The sequence below is a fragment of the Corvus brachyrhynchos genome, unplaced genomic scaffold (assembly GCF_000691975.1).
Source record: "Corvus brachyrhynchos isolate BGI_N302 unplaced genomic scaffold, ASM69197v1 scaffold94, whole genome shotgun sequence".
NCBI lineage: Eukaryota > Metazoa > Chordata > Aves > Passeriformes > Corvidae > Corvus > Corvus brachyrhynchos.
Window position 1 is genome coordinate 12,202,399 of NW_008238330.1, and position 26,224 is coordinate 12,228,622.

The 26,224-nt window shown below is 40.4% G+C and overlaps 2 protein-coding genes across 5 annotated transcripts in view; one reads left to right on the forward strand and one right to left on the reverse strand.

Annotated features, from left to right (window-relative positions):
• The window catches only part of SNRK (SNF related kinase), a 28,056-nt gene extending 10,399 nt beyond the window's left edge, over window positions 1-17,657 (forward strand). Inside the window, exons 3-6 of one of the 2 annotated variants that reach the window (XM_008633926.2) lie at window positions 4,849-4,990; window positions 7,923-8,135; window positions 9,186-9,320; window positions 13,847-17,657. In XM_008633926.2, the coding sequence (XP_008632148.1) occupies window positions 4,849-4,990; window positions 7,923-8,135; window positions 9,186-9,320; window positions 13,847-15,065 (1,709 nt within the window). In that variant the 3' untranslated portion in view covers window positions 15,066-17,657. The remainder of the gene's footprint in view (window positions 1-4,848; window positions 4,991-7,922; window positions 8,136-9,185; window positions 9,321-13,846) is intronic. The other variant, XM_017734571.1, reaches the window with a different exon arrangement.
• A 4,682-nt stretch (window positions 17,658-22,339) lies between these two features.
• ANO10 (anoctamin 10) overlaps window positions 22,340-26,224 on the reverse strand; it is a 121,596-nt gene continuing 117,711 nt past the window's right edge. For all 3 annotated transcript variants that reach the window (XM_017734574.1, XM_017734573.1, XM_017734575.1), the window contains one exon: window positions 22,340-23,213. In XM_017734574.1, coding sequence (XP_017590063.1) covers window positions 23,207-23,213 — 7 coding nt within the window. In that variant the 3' untranslated portion in view covers window positions 22,340-23,206. The remainder of the gene's footprint in view (window positions 23,214-26,224) is intronic.

Here is a 26,224-nt window from a genome sequence, read left to right on the forward strand (position 1 = left end):
TGAGATCTTCACAGGGCTTGTGAAAGAGACCTTGATATTGGCTACTGCAGTATAGAACTGGCCTTCCTTTAATAACTTGAAGTTTTGCAGGTTATAAGAATGCTAAATGCATGCAGCATGTTGGGCCTAATTTCTGCTTTCCATCAGTTTTCTAAAGAGAGCAAATTAGATGACCCTTGAAGGACAGAAATAAGCAGTTTCCAAAAAGCCTTCATCTGCTAATTGCTAGTTATTAAGAGTAGGAAGAGAACTTGAAATTGTGAAAAATAAATTATTATTTGAATCTGCATTTTAAAGGTGGTCTCTGTAACCCTTCTCTTCCTTATGTTCCTTCAATTAAGGGTCTCAAATCTAAAACTGGCACTGATTATGACAGGACCAAACTGTGGTAATGAACACTGTTGTGTGTGGCTTTGTGTATTGTTTGGGGAAATAATAAAATTTGGTAAATATGCATTATAATAAAATAACCTCTGATTCTCCTTTACTAATTACTCTAAGACAACCCCGCTTAAAGATCCTGCATCTTTCAGCCAGATGACACTATTCTGGAATAGAAGAATTCTCCAGAATGAACTGTGATTATTATATTAAATGGGTGAACAAAACCAGTATATTTAGAGAAGAAAGCAGTATATTTACATGGTTTTTTGCAATTTATTTTCTGATTTGACTGAAAAATATGCAGCTGTGTTAACAAGAGCCTTGTTAAAGGTGTTGCATCAGTCATATGGTTGATTGGCTTTAGTTGCATGAGGAGTTGCAAACAATTGATGTGGTCTGGTTAAACTGTGGCACAGAAAAGGGACAAGGAATCAACCCCTTGTCTGGAGAGTTCGCATATGAAGGGGCAGGACAGAACTCTTGAATGTGTTCTCTCAGTACACCTGCAGACATCTAAATGCTTGGCTCTGTTTCCAGAAATGAGAGGCTTGCTATAATATGATATTGGAGGGCTTGTGAAGATGTTGCTAAGATGACATCTGTCTTTTGACATAGTAAGGTGTCTCGATTTTGGAGACAAAACTTCAGGAGGAAACACTCTGGAATGAGTGTCTCCTCCGAAGGGAAAAGGGCCTCCCCTTTTCCTCCACCAATAAGACAAGTGGGTCACAGCAAGTGAGAGTGGAAAAAAACCAAACAGTTTATTAACACATGAACAAAACAGGGTAGAACAGAATTAAAAAGAAAAACCAAACTCAAAATACAACAGATTCCCAGAGAGGGAACAGACATGCGGGCTCGGACCAGCCGGGGCCACCCCGCGCGCCCACCGGGGCCATCCCCACAGGCTCCCTGAACCAGCGAGGAGGGAAGGGAGGCAGTGAGGCAAGGGGAAGGAAGGGGAAAAAAGAACAAGAAAAGAAACCAACTGAACTTTTTCCAGCTAGCCAGAACACAAAGGAAACCAAAAAGCAGCACAGCGCTCCCGGCGCGCTCCCTCCCGAGCCCCTGGAGCTGTTGGGCTGAACCGTTCAACTGCCCCCTCCAGCCCCTGGCTCCAGCCCCGGCCCCGGGTCCATCTTAGAGGCACAGCGTCCTTGGGCACTGAGCGGATGGGTAAGGAATAAAGCGGCTTCATAACATCACGCCAGGACATAAGGTCTGCTCTAAGCCTCCCAGTGATTTTTCAGTCTTATATGTAGATTAGACTTTCTCAGGCACAGTATTTTTTTGCTTCTGGGTTATTAGTAGACTTTTAAGTTTTGCTGAGGCTGCCCAGCTCTGTCCATGACACTGCAGGCTGAGTCATTTTAGTCACCTTGGATGTAGGTGCAGTGAAGTTGATCTTTTTACAGCTGTAAAAATAGGCTAAGACTGAAAGCCATATAATTGTTTCTGTCCACTGTTGTTTCTTGGTCACATCAGAATAAACGTCTGCTATGCTTGCAGGGTAACAAAATACACATTTATCAGAAAAGTGTAATAGGAAGCTTTTCCTGTAGTATGTAAGAGTGAGGTAAAGTATAGTTGTTGCTGCTCTAGTGCTCTTCACTGAGAGGCTTAGAATATCTATGTAATATGCCACGGTTAAATAGTCTTAAGCACTGTTTTTAGTTTCTAAGATAACTTTTTCGGCATATACATGATGCTCTTTTAGTGTATATTTTATGCATTAAACAGAATTTGTGATATAATAAAATACAGTAGCAGTTCAGTGCATGATTTATATTTCATTATTAACAAGAGTTTGTATTCTATTTTTTGTGCAGCTGTGTTAAAATTATTTCATTTTACTATTTTCAGCTCTTCTTATCTGGAAAGACCCATGGGTACAGAGTGCAAAATACAGTAACTAGTGAAAGAAAAACAGACAAAATTCTCTGTTATGTGCTGGCTAATCAGTAATTACTGTTTTATTTGTCAAAACATAAAGGTTGATGTCTAATGGACATTGCATAATGGCAAGCAATAGTGGTTTGGGGGTTTACTTTGCATTTAGACAATCAGTTGGATTTTGCTTCTAAAAATTATTTTTTATTTTTATGAAGTAAATGTGCATAAATGTTTATCTAAATAACTTCTGGAAAACTAAAACAGTACCTGTTATCACATATCCTTTCAAATTGAAATACAGCGAAGTGAATGTATAGCCCGGAGAGGAAGCCATGTGTGTAAAATAGGAAATAAATTAGGAGACTACCTTTTAATGGAAAATACTTAAAATATGTTCAGTATCTGCTCGGTGCAGTTGAAACTTCAAGATCTGATAGAATTTCCTGTGTACGGTGATTTCATGGTACTTTAATTGTTGTCTTTGATTGCTGTCCTTTTCTCAGGACTGTCTTACTGTTTTTGAGCTTGATTTCTTACACCACTGTCTTCTCCCTTCTGTTCAAAGTTTTTATATGCTTACTTTTAACTACCAGTTTAATTATATTGCTCCCTTCCCCAATATTTTTCTCTTGGCTTAAATTTAGCTAATATTTATTGCTTTATTATAACAAATGTAATTTGTCTGCAATAATGAATACTGTGTGGACTCTTGTAAAATACTTCATTGCTTAAAGGACGCATGAAGCATTCTGTTCTGTTGTGGGGGAGTATTGAACAGAATACTTGGATAGATCAAATCACAACTTAGGTCCCAGGCAAAGTTAAAAGTCTGGGAAGATATTGATAGCCAAGAGATGACTGTTCATAGAAATACATAGATTCACATGTCTTTTGTGCTTGCAAAAACTTCATGTAATCTGTTGTGTGATGGAAGATAGATAATGCACCAAAAACTATTGGCTGCTTTGAAACTAAACAGCAGCAGAAAGACAACAAGTATCAAAGCACTTATTGAATCTGTAAACATCGTGACTGTCATGCTGAATTTACAGGTATACATGATATACTCAAGATGCTGAGTACCTACAGGATTGAGGCCCTAGTGAGCATAGCAGAAATCCAATAATTGAGCTTAATAGCAAGTTTTACTACAAATTAAAGCTCTGAAGAAAATCATCATGTAGTGTTTCTGTTCTCCTCTGTCAGCTAAACCATAAGAAGAATAGGTCATAACTAGCAAAATGAGTAATTGTTCTGAGGATGGATCTTTGTGATTTACTTCATTTAATAAAAAGTTTAGCTATCCTTCAGTATGAAATGCATGTAAAGTATTTTGAATGGGCCACAGAAAGCAAGATGCAGTTGAGTAGCTTATGTGGATCCCTCTTCCAAGCCCTTCCAGGAAAGAGCTCGTGTGCTCTGTGTCCCAGATCACTGGCGGCTGCTCTCTCTTCTTTCCTTGGGAGGTGCCTGCCTGATCATTTCTCAGCTGTTTGGTTTTACTGGGTACAGATCTGTAACACGTTAAGGGTTTAAGACCCCAAATTGCTGCTGAAATTCCCAGAGCATGGAGTTGTAGCTGAATTTTAAGATGATGGCAATTTTATAAGCATGTATTGGAGCGAGTTATTTATTTTTCTGCAATATAATGTATTTCATAATATTTATGTTTCCTTTATTGAATGCAGTGACTCTCATGAAATGTTTTCTTCTAGGTGGGCTCTTAATAAAGATCTGAGCTAAATATTAGCTAAACCAGCTACAGCACTTCATGCCCCAAAGTGCTTCTTTTTCATCTTTTGGTATGCCATTTCACTGGGGAACAGCAGAGTTGTTAAATGTTTATTTTACACAAGCAGGAATTAGAAGGAAACAAGAAGACTCCCAGAGTGTAGTAGAAATCACTGTTAATTGTTATGTTTGGATATTTTAAAAAAACCCCAAAATCAGCACCCAACCCCACTATTCCCCCACTATACACTTTGTAGTATCATTGGTATAAGAAGCTGGTTTTACATAAACTAATTTAGTTACTGTTGAAGTGCCAAATTTTAAAGCAACACAACTGAGGAGAAAACATAGCAAAAGCAGTCTTACTGAAATAAGTGACTTTCTTTGTAATTTCTTACACCGTAGAGTAACATGTAAATCTAGAGAACAGTTTACACGAGTCCTTCAGAAAGTAATGTATTTTGAATACAAATCTCTTGCATAACCTGTGCCTACCTGTTAACAAAAGGGTAATGAATTCTTGCCTTCTAAGTGACCAGATTATTTTCAGCTTTATCCAACACTGCTGTCAAAAGTGTTAATGCATCTCAAACTGTTATGCATCCTTGAAGGAATGAATTCTGATTTTTTTCCCCCTTTCAAAAACTGTAAAAGCTGTCAAACAATGGAACTACTGTATTTTTTACTTCAGTGGAATTGCAATTTCCATAAGTAATGCTCATAGTGAAGAGTACAGTAATCACCCCAATATGCATTTTAAGAATATTTCATGGGTTGGATGGTAATTATGTCTGTATCCTCAACGTTTGATTTTTTAAAATATGTACTTTATATTTACAGATATATGGAGTTTGGGGGTCATCCTCTTCATGTTGGTCTGTGGACAACCACCATTTCAAGAAGCAAATGACAGTGAAACTCTGACTATGATAATGGACTGCAAATACACAGTGCCACCACATGTGTCCAAAGAATGTAAAGAGTAAGTAGAGTACTAAACAACTTGGAAGCATTCACAGAAGTGGATTTTCATTACTTTGGGGAGTTCCCCATAGCATATTATCAATGTGTAGAATATTCCTTGATGCTCTTTCTTTTATGTCTCTCAGTTGTCATGCATTTTATAAAGAATTGAAGAAGTTACTCAGTACTGATTGACTTTCGCCAACTCTTGATGGACAAATTACCAGATGGTGTTGAGATTATTTTGTGACAAGGGTTAGGAAGATACTGCTGTTAATTGAATTCTGTCCAAACAAGAAGTTAACAAAACCTGTCACACAGCAAGTTTTGCTCATCTCCTACTGAAATTGCAACTCCAAATTAACATCCTAGGCAATCAAGGGAGAAAAATACTTGGTCTGGAAATACCATATCCACTTCGGAATCGTGATTGCTTTTGATGCGTTGTTTTTCTGCAGTGTTCACTGGAGCTTTTTTATTTTTATTGATATGTTCCAGTATTTCCCATGTTTCCCTATTGGTTACTTGCCTTCAGTCCTTTAAATGTATATCCCAGTTGCATCACTTAGACTATTTTAAAATGTTTGTCTGGGTTCTTGAATCTGCAGGAGACTATCTTTTAATTTTCAATATGAAGAACCAGATGCCTTTATAAATGCTTGAAAAATGCATTTAGTTCAGTCAAAAAATCTAGAGCAGCATCTAGAATTCTGTTGTTTGCCAAAGAATGACATTTTGTCACAGCTGTGGTCATAATGACTGTTCCTTTCTTTACCTGTCATCTGTGCAGTCCAGGAGTCTAATGCATAACATGGTGAACAGCATCCTGGCCTGCATCAGCAACAGTGTGGCCAGCAGGAGCAGGGCAGTGATCATCCCCCTGTGCTCAGCGCTGGTGAGAGCACATCCTGAGTCCTGTGTTCAGTTTTGGGCTCTCAGGAAAGACATTGAGGTGCTGCATTGTGTCCAGAGAAGGGCAGTGAAGCTGGGGAGGAGCTGAGAGAGCTGGGGGTGTTTAGCCTGGAGAAGAGGCGGCTCAGGGGAGACCTTACTGCTCTCAACAACCACCTGAAAGGAGGTTGTAGCCAAGTGGGGTCGGTCTCTTCTCCCAGGTAACACGCAATAGGATGAGGAAATGACCTCAGGTTAAGATCAGATATTAGGAAAAATTTCTTGTCAAGCATTAGAACAGGCCTCCCAGGGAAGTAGTAGAATCACCATGCCTGGAAGTGATGATGATGCAAAAGTATTGTAGATACGGCACTTAGAGAGATGGTTTAGTGGTGAGCATGGTGGTGCTATTTTAGTGCTTGGACCTGATGCTCTCAGAAGTCTTTTCCAGCCTTAATGATTCTATAATTCTGTGCCATAGCTGGTGTTCTTGTCTTGTCATTAGTGTCTAGCACCCTCCAGTAACATGGAAAAGCTACCATGAGCTTGAAGAGTTTCACATACAGGAAGAGGTTTAAAATACAATACAGGAAGAGGTTTAAGAGAGAGCTCTTATCAGTGAATTGTATCAAATCAATCTCCTGAGATGCTGCATGCTGTGCTGAGGCCAGGAAACTTATCTTTTACAGCCTTTTGCTTAATATATTTGCTAACGCTGATTTGCTTAAATGTCCAGATCTGCTTTCTCTGTATGAAGCATGGACAATGTGCAACCAGTTACTCAGGTCTTCTATAGGTTAGTTTTTATGGAAAAGTCTCTGGGAATGTTTAAACTTCCTGCTTGGAGTGAAAGCATTTGTGGTTTGAGATGCATAAACAAGCTTCAAGCAGGAGGCACATGTGCTGCATTTGTGTGGTTTTACTACAGGTGTAGTTTAAAAAAAAAGTCAAATTAAGTACGGAGTTTGTTCTCTTTCTGTCATAATATTAACAAAAGCAAAGAAACTCAAGGCTCCCATGTCTCACCCCACCTTTCCTCTTGGTAAATGCAGAGACCACAGCTACTAAAAATAAATGTGCCTTTTTTTTTTACTGTAGAATTTTTAAAGAAGGTTGAATTACCCCCCACTTTTAAATCCATACATCATCTCACACCAAAAAAAAAAAAACCCAACCCCAAAAAACCAAACAAAAAACCCCTGTAAAATATTGTGATTACCTTTGGGCTTTATGTGTGGCCTCGCAGTTAGAAGTTGCATGGTACAGTGTAGTTAGTGCAAGAAAAAGCACTGTATGATAACTGGAGAACATGTTGGAGCAATACAGTTTCTTTGTAACCTTGGCATTAAAACCATATATCTGTATTTGTTGTACAAAGCCAAAAATACCTCCCCCAAGAATGTTCCATGTATAGTAAGTGAACAGAGATGTGCTGTGCTAATGAAGTCTTCTTTCTCTGTTTACTTGGGGAATTTATGCACTTTCTTCCCAGCATTTGTAAAATCTCAGTATTGGCCCATTAGTAGATTTGTCACTACATCATCCCGGAGAGTGTATTGGTCTGTTTAGGTTTTGTTCTATGCGGGTAGGCAAATCACAGTTTTTTCAAGGATACTGAAGACTCAATTGTCTGATACTTACTTCAGAATAAAATATTTGTTTATCTTGCCATTCCATATACTTATTGACAGCAGCAATAATAAAAAATCCCATTTCTATTACTTTACTAACTAGCTGGTAGGCCATCTGTGACCTGTAGTTGCCCCATAAGACCTACTGAAAACAAATAAATGAGAAAAATCAGATTATTTATCTAAGTACAGTAAAGGAAAACTGCACTGTTTATGATATTTAGAGTTTTAATAAATTGTTTGTTTCAGTTCATCAATATTTGGAATGTCTTTGAGACTAAATAATTTCCCCTCACATTGTTTACTTTGAGACTTCTGAAGATCCATGTGACCTGACAGCAGAAAATGTCTTCCTAATGTTGCTCTTACAACAGCTGCTTTTTTAAACACGCGTGTGCATTTTTGTTTAGATTTATTTTTCATTCACAGTCTAATTACACGGATGTTGCAGAGAGACCCGAAGCGAAGGGCATCTTTGGAAGAGATTGAAAACCATGCATGGCTCCAAGGAGTTGACCCATCTCCTGCAACCAAGTATAATATTCCTCTTGTATCATACAAAAATCTGTCTGAGGAGGAGCACAACAGTATAATACAGCGCATGGTTCTTGGGGACATCGCAGACCGAGATACCATTGTGGAGTAAGTTGTCACTTCTCTAAATGCAGTTTGTTTGTGCATCTCTCATTTTTTATTCAAGAACATCATGAGAACCTGGGCACTTTGGGGTTTAAATATCAGGCCATTCAGTTAACAAAACAAAGTGTTACAGTCTTGCTCTGTATCAGAAATATTTAAGTATACCCAAATTTATGAAAAACTTCAAGAAAATGTGTTGGAACAATGTTTTGATTCTTGCAGTAGCCATCTTGACTAAATTTAAATGCTTTAGAATCCATGCTTTTACTTGTTCTTCACCTCTCATGCATATTTGGAGGTGAAAAATTCTAGCATTTTTCCCTTAGCGCAATTCCAGTGCACACAAATTTTTGTTAACTTAAAACGTTAACTCCTTTTATCTATGTAATGCATAATAGTCACTCACTGAGGGAGCTTGCTAGAAAGCTACACAGATTCTTCTAGTAGATAAAAACTGCTAAATTTCTAAGATATTCCCCAAATTGAAATAGGTCTTAAATATTTTTTCCTTTTTGTATGTGTTTAAGCTGTAAAAAACTGTTGATGGGGAAGGGGAAGCAGCAGTCTCACTCCTTAAGCTTTTAGCTGTATAACAGGGGCATCATCTCTGTTACAATGTCTGAGTGACACTTACTGGCTTATGAACTTTTACTGTAAACTCAATATGACAGCCCTAAAATAATGAAAGTTTTCTTCCATTTGTTGCGTAACCAAGTATTAGTACTTTGTGGTTGTATGTGCCAGTGGGAAAGCCCATCACTGGTGCAGAACATTAATAAAAAACACTGTTATCATTTAAAGAATGTAAAATAAAAAAGAATTTCTTGGATGATATTCTGAGGACGTTTTCTTCCAATTATAGTTGAAATTGCTAGACTTGTTGGCTCTTTATTTTTAATAAAATTAAGGCATGCCCGTCAAAAGATCAGAAATGGGCAGTCCTGTTTTCAGGCACTCTTCCTGCTGTGGGAAACACAGCAAGATGTGAGATGCATGTCCAGTTCTTAGAAACCACTGATGGATGGGTTATTTCATGTTTTGTGCTTTCCTCAGGGCATTGGAGACTAACAAATACAATCACATCACTGCTACTTACTTCTTGCTAGCTGAGAGGATCCTGCGAGAAAAACAAGAGAAGGAAATTCAGACCAGATCTGCAAGCCCCAGCAACATCAAAGCTCAGTTCAGGTGAGAATTAAGACTCTAAATGGTTGAGGGGGGGGAGGGGGTGGCACTATTTTGGGGTTTTTTGTTTGTTTTTTAAATTCTCTTAATGAGAATATTAAATTGCTGAAGTACTGATTTCTTGAAAACAGTAAAATACTCATTGCAAATTTTAAATGTCTTCAAAGTGCTGTGGAGACTTCAGGAGCTGTTCAGAAATGAGTTGCACATAATATTTTCAATTCCTACCCTTCTCAGGAAATGACAAGGCAATTTGAAGTCTGTACCTAAAGAGACAAATTTTCACACCTCCTAGAAAAGGGCTTGTTCATTGACCTTCAGCTCCTCATACAAATTGTGTTACATAATATCCCTGGGGAAAAATTAGTTGCATAATCCATAAACCTGCTGATACAGAATCAGTTATAAATGAAAAATCACTCTAAATTTGATCTGTAGGTATGTTTTTTCATGTCAGTTGCTGTGCCTGTTGTGTAAGCAAAATGGTTGAATTTATTGTTTTAATCAGTCACTTAAAGACATTGCAATAGGTTTTGTTTGTTTGACAAAAGCATGAATTAAAAAACTGTTTTAGTAAGGGTCCCTGGGATTTTCAAAGCTTAATCTTGTGACACAGTAAAACTAAAAGGGGAGAGTTGGGATTCTGGCATGTAGTTGGTATTGGTATGCTCAGTTGTTCATTGGCTCTGCAACCAGTTATCAAAGCATCCCATATTTTCTGTTACAGCAGAATGGGCTTCAACAAAACCAACCAACCAAAAAAAGAAAACCAAAACCAAACCAACCAACCAACCAAAAAAACCCAACCCAAAAGGCAAATAGTATAGTTTCCACTTGCATGTCGATACTGGAGGATGCAAGTTTTTGAGCAGTTCTTTTGCTTAAACATTGGGGTTTTTCTTTCCTAAGTTAAGTATTAAACTATCACTAGGGATCTGCTGGTATTGGATAAAATATTCATTGGCCCATCCTGACAATTGTTCCAGTGAAGATGGAGGAGGTACTGAGGCATTTCCATTAACTTTCATCCTGCAACCTCCAGTTTTTTCAGAAGTTGCCTATTTAGGTAAAATATTGGTAACTGTTACCAGCAATAATAACAATTGTTAGTAGATAATTTATTAATGATAAAAGAATACTAAATTTTGTGCTGATGTTTAGCATTGCTAACTCCAGCAACATCTTCAGTGTTGTTTAGCTGTAGGATTTAGAGAAAAAGAGAAAATAACTTGTTCATTCCAAAGGGTTTCTTTGTGCCAACTTTCATGCAAGGTCACATGTGAAATTATTTAATAGGAATAATCATAGGAGCATAAATGCTGGGATGTCCTTCTGGTGCATAGTCATAGTTTCCTTGGCCTAACTGATAAAAGTAAGGTACTACTACTTCAAATCTAAAAAATATGGACACTTGTTATAAATTAAGGACTCACATACGGGAAAATAGGTTAAAGTCTCCACTGGTTGTCACATTGGATTTAGGCTTGAGATTTTAGTGGCATCTCTTCTGAATACCATTCTGTGTCCCTGAATTATGAGTTGATGCTCTATATATTAGAGTGTTTTCAGTATCTTTGTCATCTCCAAGTGGGACTGCACCCTGCACTGTGTACACTTAAAGATCATTCACTCAGTGGTCACTGATGTAGGAAATTTTATCTTATGTGGTTACAGGTACTTCAGAAGGGTTATTGTTGCGGGCATTTAAGGGTTGCCTACAGAACCAGAATGGTCTGGAGCTGGGTGTGACAGAGCTCACCTCTCTTTAAGGGCAATACTGTAACTTTGACTCAGCAGTTCTCTCATGATGGATCATCCTCTTATTTTCATGTCAACTTCTTTAAAAAACAAATCCCATCAAATATGCCTAATACTAAGTATTACTTATAAAACAAATTACTTCAGAGGAAAACCTGGAGTTCACCTTCACATAGAAACTCTAAAACTGTAAAGTCGGCTTTTGAATTGTGTGGGGTTTTTTTCCTTAGTGTCAGTGTCACTCTTTCAGTAAAGTGCAACCCTAGTTATATAAGAAACTGGAACAAAAAGTTCAATGAATCTAAATCTTTATATGAATTCATAAAATCGGAGTAGCTGTAGCCTGCCCTTTGAGTATGAATTTCCATAACAAGGACATCTGCACAAACTCAGGAACCCTTGCTCTAATGGTCCCAGTGCCTGTTCTTCGCTTCCATGATGGTTCTAAATTCCAAGCGTTTCTATAGAATGACCTCATGGAAAAGATAACAAAGTAGTGCATTAGTTTGATTTTGAGACCTTCAGACATAAAAAACCCCACCCAAACTATTTAACTTGCAACCTGGAGCTTCTTTTCTGTCCCACTCTCCCCTCAGGCCCACTGGGATTAAAGGGAGAGGCAGAAGGGAAGGGAGGCAAACCTGGGCTGCTATGAGAGATAAACATACTGTAGTGAGGAGGTTTATTGCCTGGCAACTAGAGTACTTTAAGATACTATATTTGCTCTTGATTGTGACAGCCACAGAACTTTCCTATTTTTGCTGACAAACCAGTCTGTTCTTTAAGCATGGCAAGTTCCTGAAAGTTTTAGATCTTCATTTTCTGTCATATTTATAGTTATGTTTCTAGTGTATTTAAGTCCTGTTTTTTAATTACAGACAATTGTTTGTGTTTAAAATACACAGCAGAGCACAAGTCATCAGCAAACTGGGTCAGTGTTTCCCAGTGTTTCTGGAGTCAGCTGGGGCCTAAGGGAGAGTGCCAGAGTCAAACCAAGGAAGACAACAGCCCAGGCTTCACTTCCTGTCTGTGGAGCTTGGCTCAGAGCTCCTGGTTGTGTTGCCTCCCTCCAGGTAGAGCTCCCCACTGGAGGGAGGTGGGGGGGGGGGCACGGCTCCACCCACGGAATGCACTACACAGGCTCTGGCAGTGTGTGGGCAACCAGGCTCTGCTGTTAGAGGGTCCTGGGGGTATTTCTGGCACCAGCTGGTTGAGCAAAACCAACATGAGTGCTTCAAAGCAAAGTCTGCAGCAAGGCTTGGTGAGTTTATTGCTGGCTTTAGTAAAGCCTCCTCCTCCTCCTCAAAGTTCGTACAGCTGGGGAGAGTTGTCAGAAGACAACCTGGTGTAGACCAGTGTCTCACACCGAAGGGTCTTTTTCTGCACAGCCTTCAGCAAGTGCAGCCCTACTGCAGCAAAGAGGTGTTTGAGCCTTCCCTCTTCCTTCAGCTTGACCTCCTAACATGGCAGAGAGGAGGAAACTGATGTGATCCTTGTGTCTTTGTATGCAGTCTGTCAGGCAAATACCTGGGGTCACACTTGGTGTGAAACATTCTCTGCTGTCCTCCTCCTCTTGCTTCTAAACTGGGCTGCAAAGTCATGCAGCCCTTTCTTTTGGCACACACAAAATATGGGAATGTCTTGTAATATGCTGTCCATATGTGAACAGAGGCCACTACTACAGCTTTTCATGCAGTATGCCAGAGTATTTTTGGTTTGTAAAGTTAAATGATTGGCAAACTTTTTAAAATGAAAGACAAAAAGCTTACACTGAGTGAAGACATCGAAGAATTGTTCAGTGTTAAGGTATTGGTCTGTAGATGTTGGTTTTTTGGATTAGGCTTTCAAAATAGAGTAAAGACTGTTTTTGTTCTTAATTTATTCTGTGTGCATTTTTTGAAAATTAAAATATATGTTAAGATTTAAAGTCAAATACAAATCATTAAGAGATACTGGAGATAAGACATCAGCTGCTACTTGTAAAACTGATGCACACTCATGTTACTTTTGATTTGAGCTAATGCTATTACAGAGTCATTCATTTTCAGATTGGATTTACAGGTTATCCAAGTGTCATATTCTTAAGCAGCTTGAGTTCTGAATTCATGCAGTTGTATTATTCAGATGCTCAGCTAAGGACAAATAAATATATGATCTCAGTTTGCATGTGTTTAAAATTAAAGGGAACTTTGTAGAATAGAGAGCTTGGTGAGAATGAGAGACTGTTTTGTCTGACTCACCTTTTCAGTCTCACTCATGTTAATTCTAGCCTAATTTTTATATTAAGAATACTGGGGGAAAAAAACCCAGAAGCTAAAAGTAAAGCTTAAATAGTAAAGTAAAATAGTTTGCAATGCTATCTTAAGTTGTGCTTGAATAGGCTTGTACCTTCCTCTAGGAACTGGTGGTTCTGTACCAATCTCAGACTATTTTCTTTGAGACACAATTATTTCAAGTTCTTTCATTGCTTAATAATTTTCTGAGAGCAGTGAAATCTTAGATTTGACAGTAACCAACATAATTTCCAAACAACGTTCTTGTATAGATGGTGTTCCTTTCAAATACCAGCATTTCTAAAGGAATGCACATTCTCTGAGAACACTTCCTGTGCTCAGTCACTCACTCCTGTTGTTTACAGACACGCCACTCAGCAGCCCAGTTTGTGTGTCAGTACTTGTGCTTCTCTGGTGCAGATCTTACATTTCCTGCTAAGTTCTGAAATGCTTGCCATGATGTAACTTCCTGTTTATCCTCTCTAATTTTTTATGCAGGCAGTCGTGGCCAACAAAAATTGATGTCCCCCAGGATCTGGAGGATGATCTTACGGCAACCCCTCTCTCCCATGCCACTGTTCCTCAGTCACCGGCTCGCACGGCTGAGAATGTTCTCAACGGGCACCGGAGCAAAGCCCTTGGGGATTCGGCAAAGAAGGAGGAGATCCCAGAACTGGCTGGGCCGGCACTTTCAGCAGTTCCATCAGTGAGCTTAAAACCCACTACAAGTGGCCGGAAGTGCTTGTTCAGAGTAGAAGAAGATGAAGAGGAGGATGAGGAAGATAAAAAACCTATTTCTCTTTCTACTCAAGTTGTTCTGCGTCGTAAGCCTTCGGTTACAAATCGTCTTACTTCGAGAAAGAGTGCACCAGTCCTCAACCAGATCTTCGAGGAGGGCGAGTCAGATGATGAGTTTGACATGGACGAGAACTTGCCCCCAAAGCTCAGCAGGTTAAAGATGAATATCGCCTCGCCCAGCACAGTGCACAAACGCTATCACCGCAGGAAAAGCCAGGGACGGGGCTCCAGCTGCAGCAGCTCCGAAACCAGCGATGACGACTCAGAAAGTAGGAGGCGTCTGGACAAGGACAGCGGGTTTACCTACTCCTGGCACAGACGGGATAGCAGCGAAGGGCCGCCTGGCAGCCAGGGCGATGGTGGGGGACAAAGCAAACCAAGCAATGGAAACGGAGGGGTGGACAAAACGAGCCCAGGCGATAACAACAAAGGTGGGGGGAGTCCCTCTGGTAGCTCTGGCGGGAGTGCCAACACCACCTCGGGTTCCACTCGGAGATGCGCTGGATCTGGAAACTCGATGCAGCTGTCGTCCAGAAGCGCAGGGGAACTTGTTGAAAGCCTGAAGCTAATGAGCCTTTGCCTAGGCTCACAGATTCACGGCAGCACGAAATACATTATTGATCCTCAAAACAATCTGTCCTTTTCCAGTGTAAAAGTACAGGAGAAATCAACGTGGAAAATGTGTATAAGCTCCAGCGGAAGTGCAAACCAGGCTTCATCGCTGGGCAGCCTAAAATTTTTTTCCGACCAAATGTCAGAGACAACAAATGAATTGGAACGGCTAAAGAACAGGAACTTGAAAAACAATGTGCTACAACTACCTCTCTGTGAAAAGATGATATCTGTGAATATTCAGCGGAACCCAAAGGAGGGGCTGCTGTGTACCTCCAGTCAAACCAGTTGTTGTCATGTCATTTGACAATGACCTGACTTGAACAGCTCGATCTGTTTGATAGCGTCATTCTTCCTGGTCAGAGCTGTGAACACCTTGTCACAGACCCCCTTTTGTTGTCTTACAATTTTTAAGTGGGCTTCAAGCAGTTATTTATTATACTTTAATTTTGTGTTTGCTTGATGGTATGACAATGCATGGTCTTTGCATGCTGCTAGCAGATATGTTTTTCTTTTTCAACAAAACAGAATATTTTATTGTGTAATTTTTACATTTATAATTTTACTATGTAAGATCTGGATTAAAATAAATATCTGGATCCTAATGTAAATGAAGCACTTAGAAGTTTCAAGTTCTGCACTTAAACTAGAGAGAGAAGCTTTTGTTTGCTTGTGAAATGTTAATTCTTGTTCTGACCTTCTGTGAAAACTAAAATATGTGATACGTGGCATACTTCTATGTGTCTGAAACAGAACCAAAGCAATAATGTTTTGATGCTGAAAACTCTTCAGGGAGCTTTCAGATGTTCCAAGGCTTGTACAAAGCAAAGATGCACTGAAAATTAGTGATCTTGAAATACGATTTTAAACCCACACCTATTTGTCTTAAGCTATGATATGGATAAAGTTGTGGCTCAAAAATGAAACCGAAAAGATCTTGTTTTGCTAGAGGCAGTTTTCTTTTAAAAAAAAAAAAAAAAGGCAAGTAGATTTGTAAGGCAGCTTTCTCCCATAGAAATATGTTAATATTACAAGCAGACAATCTTTTTTAATATAACAAAGGTAAATTATTAAGTCTACTTCTGAGTTTTTACATGCTAACTGAAAATAAAGTATTTGTATGAATTACTTTTGTTAGTAGTATATCATGACACTTAGTATTTTAGGTTTTTACCTCGTAAACCCTTTCTGCTGTTCTCTACTCCCTTCCCCGAGATTCAAGAAGGCAATAAGGGATGGAAAACCTTTAGGTAATTGGATTCACATTGAAATTATTGTCATTTATGTTATTATTACTCTTTTTAAGACTTAAAATACTGCTGTTCCCCACATGTACACCATTTATTTTCCCTCAATAATACGCTTTTTCATAAAGTCCACTTAAAACAGCCTGTGGGAAAGTGTTTCTTTCACAGCTCTCAGCCTTCCTGTCAGGTTTCCCATTGCCGTGGCAAGGTCTTGCTTTAGCCTATTTCTGTACAAAAGGATACTTTTGACCAGATGAATTAACTTTGTGGAATTTTATTACCTAGAATAAAATATATTGCAGATTCCTAGTTTTGGGAAGGGCAAGAATGTCTTATTTTTTCATGCTGTACACTGGGTCTTCTACGCAATGCTAGTGAAACGGGGGGTACTATGTAGCAGCGCCCTGGGCAGACCCTGGGCGTCCCAGAGGAGTTTGACACTGTTGAGCATCTTGTAACACTTGCAGAATGGTCAATACAGTGTGGTTTGTGTCCGCTGTGGAGGCAGCAGAGCACCAAAGAACGGCTGGGTCAGGATGGCCACAGCTCACAACAGCTCTTGTGAGTCCTGTAAGACTTCCGAGAGTCTGAAGTGTGTGGGGTGTCCTTCCTGGCAAGCCAAGGCAGGGGCTCTGCGTCCGGAACAAGGCAAAGGATAAGTGTTTCACTTCTTTACGTTTTAATCTCTAGTTGCAGTTTAGTTAAAAGCTACAAGTGTAGATGTGTGGGTGAAGCCATAGAACATAATTGCTTGAAATTTTTGAGCAGGGATCTTACCAAGGGCCAGAAACGAGATGTGTGGTTCACAGACAGTGAGCGTAACATCCACGTAGGAGACAAGTTTATAAAGGGCATTGGCAATAAACTTTATTTGTTGCAGCTTTTTTCCAAGTATTGTAAATACTCTTTCCTGATATGTACAGCCTTGGAATGGCACCTTTTAACTAACCCCGGGTGTATTTTGTTTCCAATGTTTTTATATACTACTGTATATATGGTGCTCACTTTAGAACAGCCGTGTTGACCATTTATGCTGCATAGTTGTATTATAGCCTTATAGTTGTGTGTGGCTGGTTGGACCTCTGGGTGTACAGATGTGTTAGTCTGAGTGCTGTCCTCTCCCCTCTGTTGATAGGTGAATGATTGTGCATGTGGTGTACGTCGTGTTATGTCGTCATGTAAAAGGAAGGGCGAGAATAACCACTACATTAAGATAATATTGGACCAAACTATTTAGAGCAAGTAAACAGTTTCTTGTACCCCTTAACGTGTCTTTAAGAGTTGCATATAGTTACAGTAGTGTATAAAGTAAATATTGTGGAAAAACAGTTAGTCTTGTATTTTTCTGTATGTGTGTATATAAAAATATATAAAAAATAATGTACCTCTAGCAACTTAATCTGTATTTAAGATGTGACAATCTTGACACAGAATTTTAAGAGTAGCAATCTAAATAAGCAGAATTAATGAACTGAAGTATAAAAATTTCTCACCGAGAAAGAATCCATGTGTGTTAAGAGGGTACAGAAATACCAACTGATCTTATTGCTTCTGGCAATGTTTGGCTTTTTCACTGTATAAACATTCATGGTGTGCGACAGAAATGGAAAATCCAGTTAATAAAAGTGATATCCTGATTGATGCATAAGCGATGACTTGCATGTGGATGCGGTTTGTTTCTCCTGGCGTTGGGTGTGTGAGGGCGGCACAGCCTCCGGGCCCGTCCCTGCGCTGCAGCACCTGGGGAGAGCGAGGGGCCTTGCATGGCAAGAGCCCAACTTTGTGAGTGGATGGACATTAATTTGTGAACTTGCAGTTATTCTCTTGCATTGATCAAACGTGTTCATTTGGGCTTCACAGTTGTCACAGCTGTCATCCGCTAAGAGTTTTTTGTCTCAAGGCTGAGGTAGCTGTTCCTCAGGCAGAACTCCAGGCTGGTTTAAATGTTTTAGTAAACCTGGCACGCTGCTGCTCAGTGAGAGGAGACGGATGCTACAGCTGTGCAGCTTAAACCCTCTTAGCAGCTCCACAACACAGGACACTGGGGGTCCTAAAGTCTCAGCTAAAATGTTTCCTATCAGCAGGCAGATGAGTCTCAGCCTGTGTCCACTGCAGTCCCAGGAGGGCAGGGACATCTCCCCCAGCCCTGGCATCACTTGTGGGGGAAGGAAGTTGCTTCAGTGCTCTCAGGCTGACCACATTAGATGAAGTGATGGGGTGGATGCCAGATCTGCACAGTTGTGGTGTAAACTAGTACTTTTCTTCTTGTGAAGGTGTGAGTTGAAGTTCTGGCAGTCTAGATGTAATGTTTTTAATCCAAACCTATCCTGGTACCATTGTTCTTTACAAAAAAGATGTGTAACAGTAAAAATATGGGAGGGCAGCAGTGCCAGCCCACTTTGCCCCGCCAGCACATGCTGCAGTCAGATGCACAGGGCTGCCTGGGAGTGGGGTGGCTTCTGGCATCTCACCCTTCAGAGGTGTCTGTAGTGGCCTGTGGTTGGAGCAGCTCAGCTCAGCCTGCAGTGCTGCAGTGATTTAACTGCTCCTGCAGCACAAGCTGCAACCAGCCAGGGAGGGTATGGACACAGGGATCAAGGGCATGGAACAGGTAATGTGAATACATGCCATTAACTGACCACTGCTTTGGGCCAGGGCACTTGTGCAGAGCTGCACCCACGGGCTTGTGCAGCTGGGACCTCACCCCTGCTGAGGAGCTTCCCAGCTCTGGTCACTGCAAAATGGGGTGGAGGCAGTATCAGGAAAGGAGTGGCCAAGGAACTTGCAGAGCTGTGACCAAGACAGGAAAGGCGTAACACATCTTGTAGTGCAAGGCCAAGCAATAACATAGCAGTAGCTGGTAGGTGCAGGTCAGATACTTCTCATGTCTGATTTTTTTCAAGGATTTTTTCATCAGCAAATAAAAGGAAATCCCAATGCAGATGGCTGGCAATAAACAGGGAACAGGGGCAAGCTGGAGCATCCCAAACATCAGAGACAACACAGCCACCCCGTTAGCCTTTCCCATGGTTAAGTTTATGTGAATGAATCAGAACTGATTTGTCGTTAATTCCAAATGATGACTTGCTTTCAGTAAAAGATGTTTCAGCAATAACACCTTGACATGACTGTACTTGGGAAAGTGTAGCAATGACTCAAATGTTGCACTGCTGACTGGATGCAGCCAGCCAGGCTCCCTCACTGAAGTCACATCCATACAGTGTTTTGAAGGACTGCAGGATTGCCCTTCTCTGGAGCACTGTCTCTGCAGCTGCCTTAACCTGCTCCCTCCCTGAACCACAGGCTCTGGCTCTTTATTTTTTTAAATTGTAATCATAAGATGACTCAGTTTGGCCTATCTGCTTGTATTACAAATGACATCAATTTCTGGAAGTCAAGAACCTGTATTAGTGATGGAGTAAAGTCTTATTACACAGGGGTAAAGAAAAGACATAACCTCTATTTCTTATGTGGTAGAAGAATTACATTGTGTGAAAAATGCAAGTATAGGGCTTGAGAAGCCCAGAGAGGTAACACAGACTTCATCAGGCTTTCAGATGTGTCATGTCAGATCTCAGCAATTCATTTCACCAAGCCCTTGTGTAACATCCTCCTACTTCCTCCCTCTCTCACTGCTCTCTCTTGAGAAATACAGAGCCTGTATTTCTGGGTTTTCTCTGGTTTTCTCTCTGGGCCATTGTGTGCCACGTGCCCTCAGCCTGGGACAGGCTCCTCTCGGCACTAGGACAGCCCTGGGAGCCAGGGCTGAGGAGCTGCTCTTACAGCAGGCCCAGCGTTGCCATCATGATGCCAGTGATGACAGAGGCCATCCCCACAGTGCTTTGTATCGAGCACTGGCATGCAGAGAGATGCTCTGCTCTCAGCACCAGGCTCCAGGGCTGGCAGTGAGTCACCAGGCCCTGCTGTCAGCCCTGGCCTGACACTGGCACTTGCCCCTGCAGCTCTTGGGTGAGGCACGGCAGATCTTTCCTGAAGAAAGCACATTACAGTAGTAGGCATTGTTCCCATGGGCTTTGCTTACATGAATAAGGAAGCGAACTCAAATTTCTCTGAATGAGATTCAAGATCAATTCCCTCAGGTCCAGGTAGGCTAAAGTACCCGTAACTGCTTGCCTGCTTACAAAGGAACCTTTCCATGTAATCGGTGTTTTCCTCTTCTGTTGTCCTCAGGTTCACGTGAAGTGAACAGTAGATGTCTTGAGTCAGCAGATCCCTCTGGGCCACGCAGTTACACCTGTGCTCACAACATGCTTGATGAGAGAACTTTTGTATCACCAGCAAGTGATTTATGAGTTCCCTTCTAAAAATACAGCTTTCTTGGGTTGTTATTGTTGCTGTGAAGGAGATGTGTAAAATCCAAGTCTTAACAGACAGATAAAGGCTACTCCCACACAGTCATCTTCTCAAACAGGATGCTCCCAGCCTCATCCTTGGTTTTTCCCTGAAGCTTGAGACCAGAGATAAACTTATTTTATTGCTTAGACTCAAGTACTGGCAGAACAGCCTCACACCCTGTCTGTCGGTCTGCACTCCTGAAGGGCCCAGAGCCATGGCTCCGCAGAGGGGTGAGGCTCTCTCAACTGGGTAAGGGACACCCTGCCCTGGACACTGGGAACAGACATTCAGATTCCATGTCCTGTGAATGGCAGCTACTGATAAATATCTTATTGTTTCTGATATTTTCACCTGACAACTGATTTTGGTCAGTGAGTTCCACCCCTGGCATCCCAGAATGTTTACAGCTGCACCTACAGCAGAAAGGAAACAACACATTCAGGAGCACAGACAAAAACATTTTCTTCTCCCAAATGAGAAATGAAAATAGATGCCATCATGAATGTAAAAAACCCCTGAAGACAAAACCCAGTACCAAGGAGTATGAAACACAGCAACTCCTGCCCAGTGACAGGACAAAGAGCTACATACAGAGGAATAGGAGCTGAATTTCAGTTCAGTGAAAAAATACTACTTGGTACTATGAGGGAACATTTCTTAGCAAGTTAAAGTGTGTGTTTTTAGGACAGAAACAGTCTCTCTCATGATCATGTAGCATCTCTGATGCTACAACTAGAGTTCTCCCAGTATGTGGAACAAACTTTAAATCCCTGTGAAACAAAGGAGTCTCATACTTCTCATTCACTCACGCCATGGAAAGTCAGAATTCCTCCATACCTACTTGCTTTAGGTGGAGAATGCACCTAAGAACAGTATCCCTGTTTATAGATACAGAAACTAAGCAGAAGTGAAGGGATTTGCCCAAGGCAAAGGCTACAGCTGACATTACTGATGTCACTGGGTACTTACACCTCACCAGAGATTTTCCTGTTAATCCACAAAAAACCAGAAGAAATGGACCCCACAAGGAAAACCACAAAGTCAGTTTTGCAGAAGGTGACTTATTTGTTTCACATGATCACAGCTGACACACGACTTCAGCAAAACACACCAACTTCATGCTCCCAGACCACCATCAGTTAGCAGACCAGCAGATGCCCTTCAAAATGGCTACAAGGTCACAAGAACAAACTCCATCAGGAACTCATCCCGTTGATTTTTCTTCTCTGGAACTGCTCACTCAAAAACACTGACCAGGCAGTTAAAACTTGAAGAAACATGAGCTACTTCAGACCAAAGTGGGAAGGAGATTGCAAAGATGGGGAGTTTTCACGGAGAACAAACACACTGTTCCCCTCCTACAAAAACATTTGGTTTTGGGATCTCTACAGCACTACAGGAAGGATGACATACTTCCCTCAGAGATCCTCAGGGCAGAGCCTGTGCAGCCACAGCCCTGCTACTGCTTCAGGAACAGGCTGTGAAAGCAGCAGCCCATGAGATACCCCTGAAATAGCAGCAGCGTGGGGGATACTCAGTGGGAGAAGCAAGAACAGAGCAGCCATAGCACAGGTTTGCTCCTCTTCCCAGGGGAACAGTCATTTCTTACTGGGTCACACCTGCAGAGCCTGAGAAATCCTAGTTTTTAGTTCCAGAAAAAAAACCCCATTATTTTGGCTTAGTTGTATTACTCTGCTGTGGGGGCCCTGTGGCAGAAATCTTAAATGTGCAAAGTAGGCAAACTACTTAATTATGGCAGCAGCAGATTTTTGCAAACAAAATTCCAGCAAGTACCACATACAGTTCCATCTACCAAAACTGAGTATCACAGCAGCCAAAAATAAACTGTCTCAAGGTCATAGGAGCAAACACTGTAGATTTTGGTCCTATTACTGTCAGAAAACAAGGAAACATTAGGACAACTACCTTTTTGTGAAGTGCAAGGAAAAACAAATCAGATATTCACTACAAACACAAGTCCTGGTGTATCAAGTATCAAGTTTAATTGATCTGTTACTGTTGGTTTATTTAACTAGAAGATCCACTCATACAATGCTGCAGTTCAGAATCCAGGGGAGTGATACATAATCCAATGTAAATTAGAAAATAAATATGCTTCATAAGTCACTGATCAGCAATCTGTTGCCTAATAAATATTTTTTACCTGGTTTTTGAAAATATTTTAGCTGGGATCTATTTAGAGAACTAGCAAACAGGAGTATATAATGCATACTCTATAAATATTTATGTTCAACTACCTCTTAGATCACATAATGAAAATACATTGTTGTTCCCTATGAAATCTATAACAAATTAATTTGCTGTGGACAAGCAGAAGCTGATAAGCAAATCTTTGAAATAATACAGGATTGATTAGCTATTGTAATAAAGGAAGGAAAGGGGCAATAACCATAAAGGGACAGTACACTGTGAACTAAATAATAGTTTGTTGGGGGTTTTTTTTCCCCTTTAGAAAGTTGCAGCTGAAAATTCTAGTTAGCTTCTGGATGCTACCTCACAGGATCTGTTTTCAATCACTCAAAGCACAGGGAGTCTGGCAGATTTCATCCAGACCTGGCATAAGCTGGAGTGCTTTATTTGGTGTTACCTTCATAAGCAATTGCATATGAGAAACAAAGAGAGCAGGAGAAAAAAAGGTTCTTTACAGTGTCAGGCAAAGATTATTTACCAAGTTTCATTTAAGCAGGTGCCACCTACTCGGTAGATGGTGGAGGGTGCACTCTGAGCGCCACACGACCACAAACCCTGGCTCCGCCCCGCATGTGACCGCCTTAGTCATCCTCATTCCTCCGTGTTTACTCCTTCAGGGACTCCGCCGCCAGCTTCATTTGCTGCCAGAGGAGAGAACAGCGGAGAGAGACGCTGAGTACAGCGGCAGCAGAAGGAATTACACAAACCAGCCAGAGCCCAAAGCAGGACACTGAGTAATAAAACCACACCAAAAAAAGAGCTTGAGCATTTAAAAACAAAAAACGCAAGTCTGTCATGCCTGATTTTTACAAAATACACGGTTTTAACAGAGGCTTTACTTTTGTCCACCAAAACACTCATCAAATGGCAATGCAATCTGTATGTTAATTACTTAATTAGTTTTGTGATGAATAATGCCTTACATGAAAGTCATTTAGCCTTTTAAATATTTAGGCTTTTAAGCTGATCTCAAAAGGTCAGTGAACTACTGACAAACTGCTGTCCCCACTTCCCACTGCAACAATCTGTTAACTGTTATCCAGTGTTTCTCTTTTTGTTGTTGTTGAATTGAATAAAAACATCCTGTGATATAAGAAGGAGGTATCAGACTGCTATGGTGATATGTGTTATTTCCAATCCTGCTGATAACCAGTGTTTTCATTATCTTAGGATGTCACCAGAGAGATCTCCACGTGAAACCAGGATAACAGTCCCAGGTGTGGAAAGTATCTGCTGAATAACAGAAAACAGAGCCACTCTGTGAAGCTTCTTGTTAAAGAGGATGTTTCGTAACACAGAACTTACAGAGGCAACAAGAGTTTAAATTGTGCCCAAGGCATCTCTCATACATCACCTGGGGGTTATCAGCCAAGGGGCTGGAAACGTCTGGATGGCTGGAACCACCCTGATAAACCAAGAAATAGTCAGAGCGACTTAACACCCTGAAGAAAAAAGACGGGGACAACAGTCACAGAAAGGAGAAGAGAGGGAGACCAGCCCAAAGGACAGGGTGAGGAGCAGGGGCAAGGAGATCCACAGCACTGCTGGAATTCACTGCTCATGCCCAGCATCACTGCCTCCTTGGAGGCAATTCAGCAGGCAAGGAAAGGAAAAGCCTGGACATGAAAAAATTTGAGTGGTCATATGAAAAAACAATTTAAGCAGCTTTCAACTCCTAAGCAGCTGTGAGGGTTCCGTATCATTCCCCCAGTGGAGGATGGACAAGTGCTACTGAGCTGAAGTTCTTTCTTTTACATTTGTATTTGATTTCATAGAAATGGCCCATGACATATGAGCTATTAGAAAGAGAAGTATCTAATAATGCTACAACAAAACTGGAAAAGATGAAACTGCAAATAAAGTGGGCACTATCATTCAGTTTCTATCCCACAGCATGGGATACAAGGATGTCATATGCTTTAACACAGCACCTTCAACCTTTTCTTCGCTGCTAGTCTGTGCCTGAACCATTCCAAAACAGTATTCTGCATGATAAAAACACACCTACTACAACTTTTCCTTATCATTTTTATCTGTATTTCCATGCCATCTATAAGTGAAGTAAATTTAGTCTGTGATACAAATATTTATATGCTTCTCCATAGCAACAGTGTAAGGAAAAAAGCCATTGCTAAAGGCTGGAATACAGATTCCTCTTCTACATCCTGATTCACTTATTTAAATAAATGTCTGAATAAAACTACGGCATCTTTAATTAAAGTGACTTTTCCTCCCATTGCAAAAACATAGAAAATACACAGAAGACAGCAACTTCATTCAGTTCCTGACTCATCAAATTCAAACCTAATTCTCTTATTTTAGAATGATTTTCTTAAATTCTGAGTGGTGGTGTAATTATATGGGGATTGATGAGGAATGCAGAAAACTGGAAAGGTATTTTTATTCTCTGATCTCTGCAGGGCTTGCCAGAGTCTGGAAAAAACCCAAGCACATGACTGCTAATGATAACTAAATGTAATCTGTCCAAAATCTCTGTACAAGTTGGACCACTCTCATTTATTTTTGAAGGCCCTCCTAATTTTAACTGAGCTAATCTTAAACTAGGATTCTCTTGTGCTGGCAATCTTATGCTATCATATTTAAAATACGTGATATGAACAAACAAATATCCCAGCTTCTTGAGCAGGCCAGTGAATAGAAAAACCTCTTAAAATAGCTTCACATGCTGCCATGGCACACAAGGCCTGGGCAAAACCAGTCCAAATGCAGTCACTCACATATTTCAGGAAATGAATCATATGCCACCTGAGAACCCCAAGAGCTGCATATTTCATTTCTTCTTTATAGTTTCTAATAACAAAATGTATTTAGCAGTACCTGGCAGCAGCAAGCTCCCCAAGACCTATCACTTGGGCAAGCAACATGTGGTGGCACCTTTAAACAGAGAAATTCTTTGCCAAGTTCAGGCTGAAGAATGTTTAAATTTCCTTTTTCTTTTACTGTGAAAGGAAATGTTCCATTTTAATGGGAAAATATTTCTCTAAGACAACATATGGGAAAGGGAGTGTATTTTTGAATTTTTATTGCTGAGAAAGGGAACTGACAAGGTACTTTCTAAGATCACTTTCCCCCTGACAGCCCCAACAGGTTCACTGACAAACCTTTGGGGCTGAGTTAACCACTCTTCCACCAAAAAGACATTTATTTGTAAGCTTTAAGGAGTATTTTAAAAATATAGAAAAGAGGTATTAAAAACATCTCGATCTACTTGTCAAGCCTACAAGATACATAATGACAAACAACGCTCATTTGAGGGGTATGAAAAGCCTCTGCGAACTAATCAGAGGCACAGCTCAGAAATGAGTTGGGTCAAGAAGCCATTTATTATCAGCTGAGAGTTACCAGTGAAAGGTTTATACTTAATGCTCTGTTTTATGCAGCACCCTTAGCAACAGCAGCCTATGCATGCAACACGAGTGAAATGTGTTTAAACTAGTATTAATTTTAGTGGCGCTACAGGGTTGTTTATTCTAAAATTCTACTATTAGGAAATGCTCTTAATGTTTATCTGCTGTAATTCAATAAATTTGCTATTTCCATTTTATTAAGTTTAAATTTCTTTGTAAAGCACATGTAATATAATTAGACAGTACTTCCAGGAGAAATAGCAAACAAATTACTTAAGATTTCC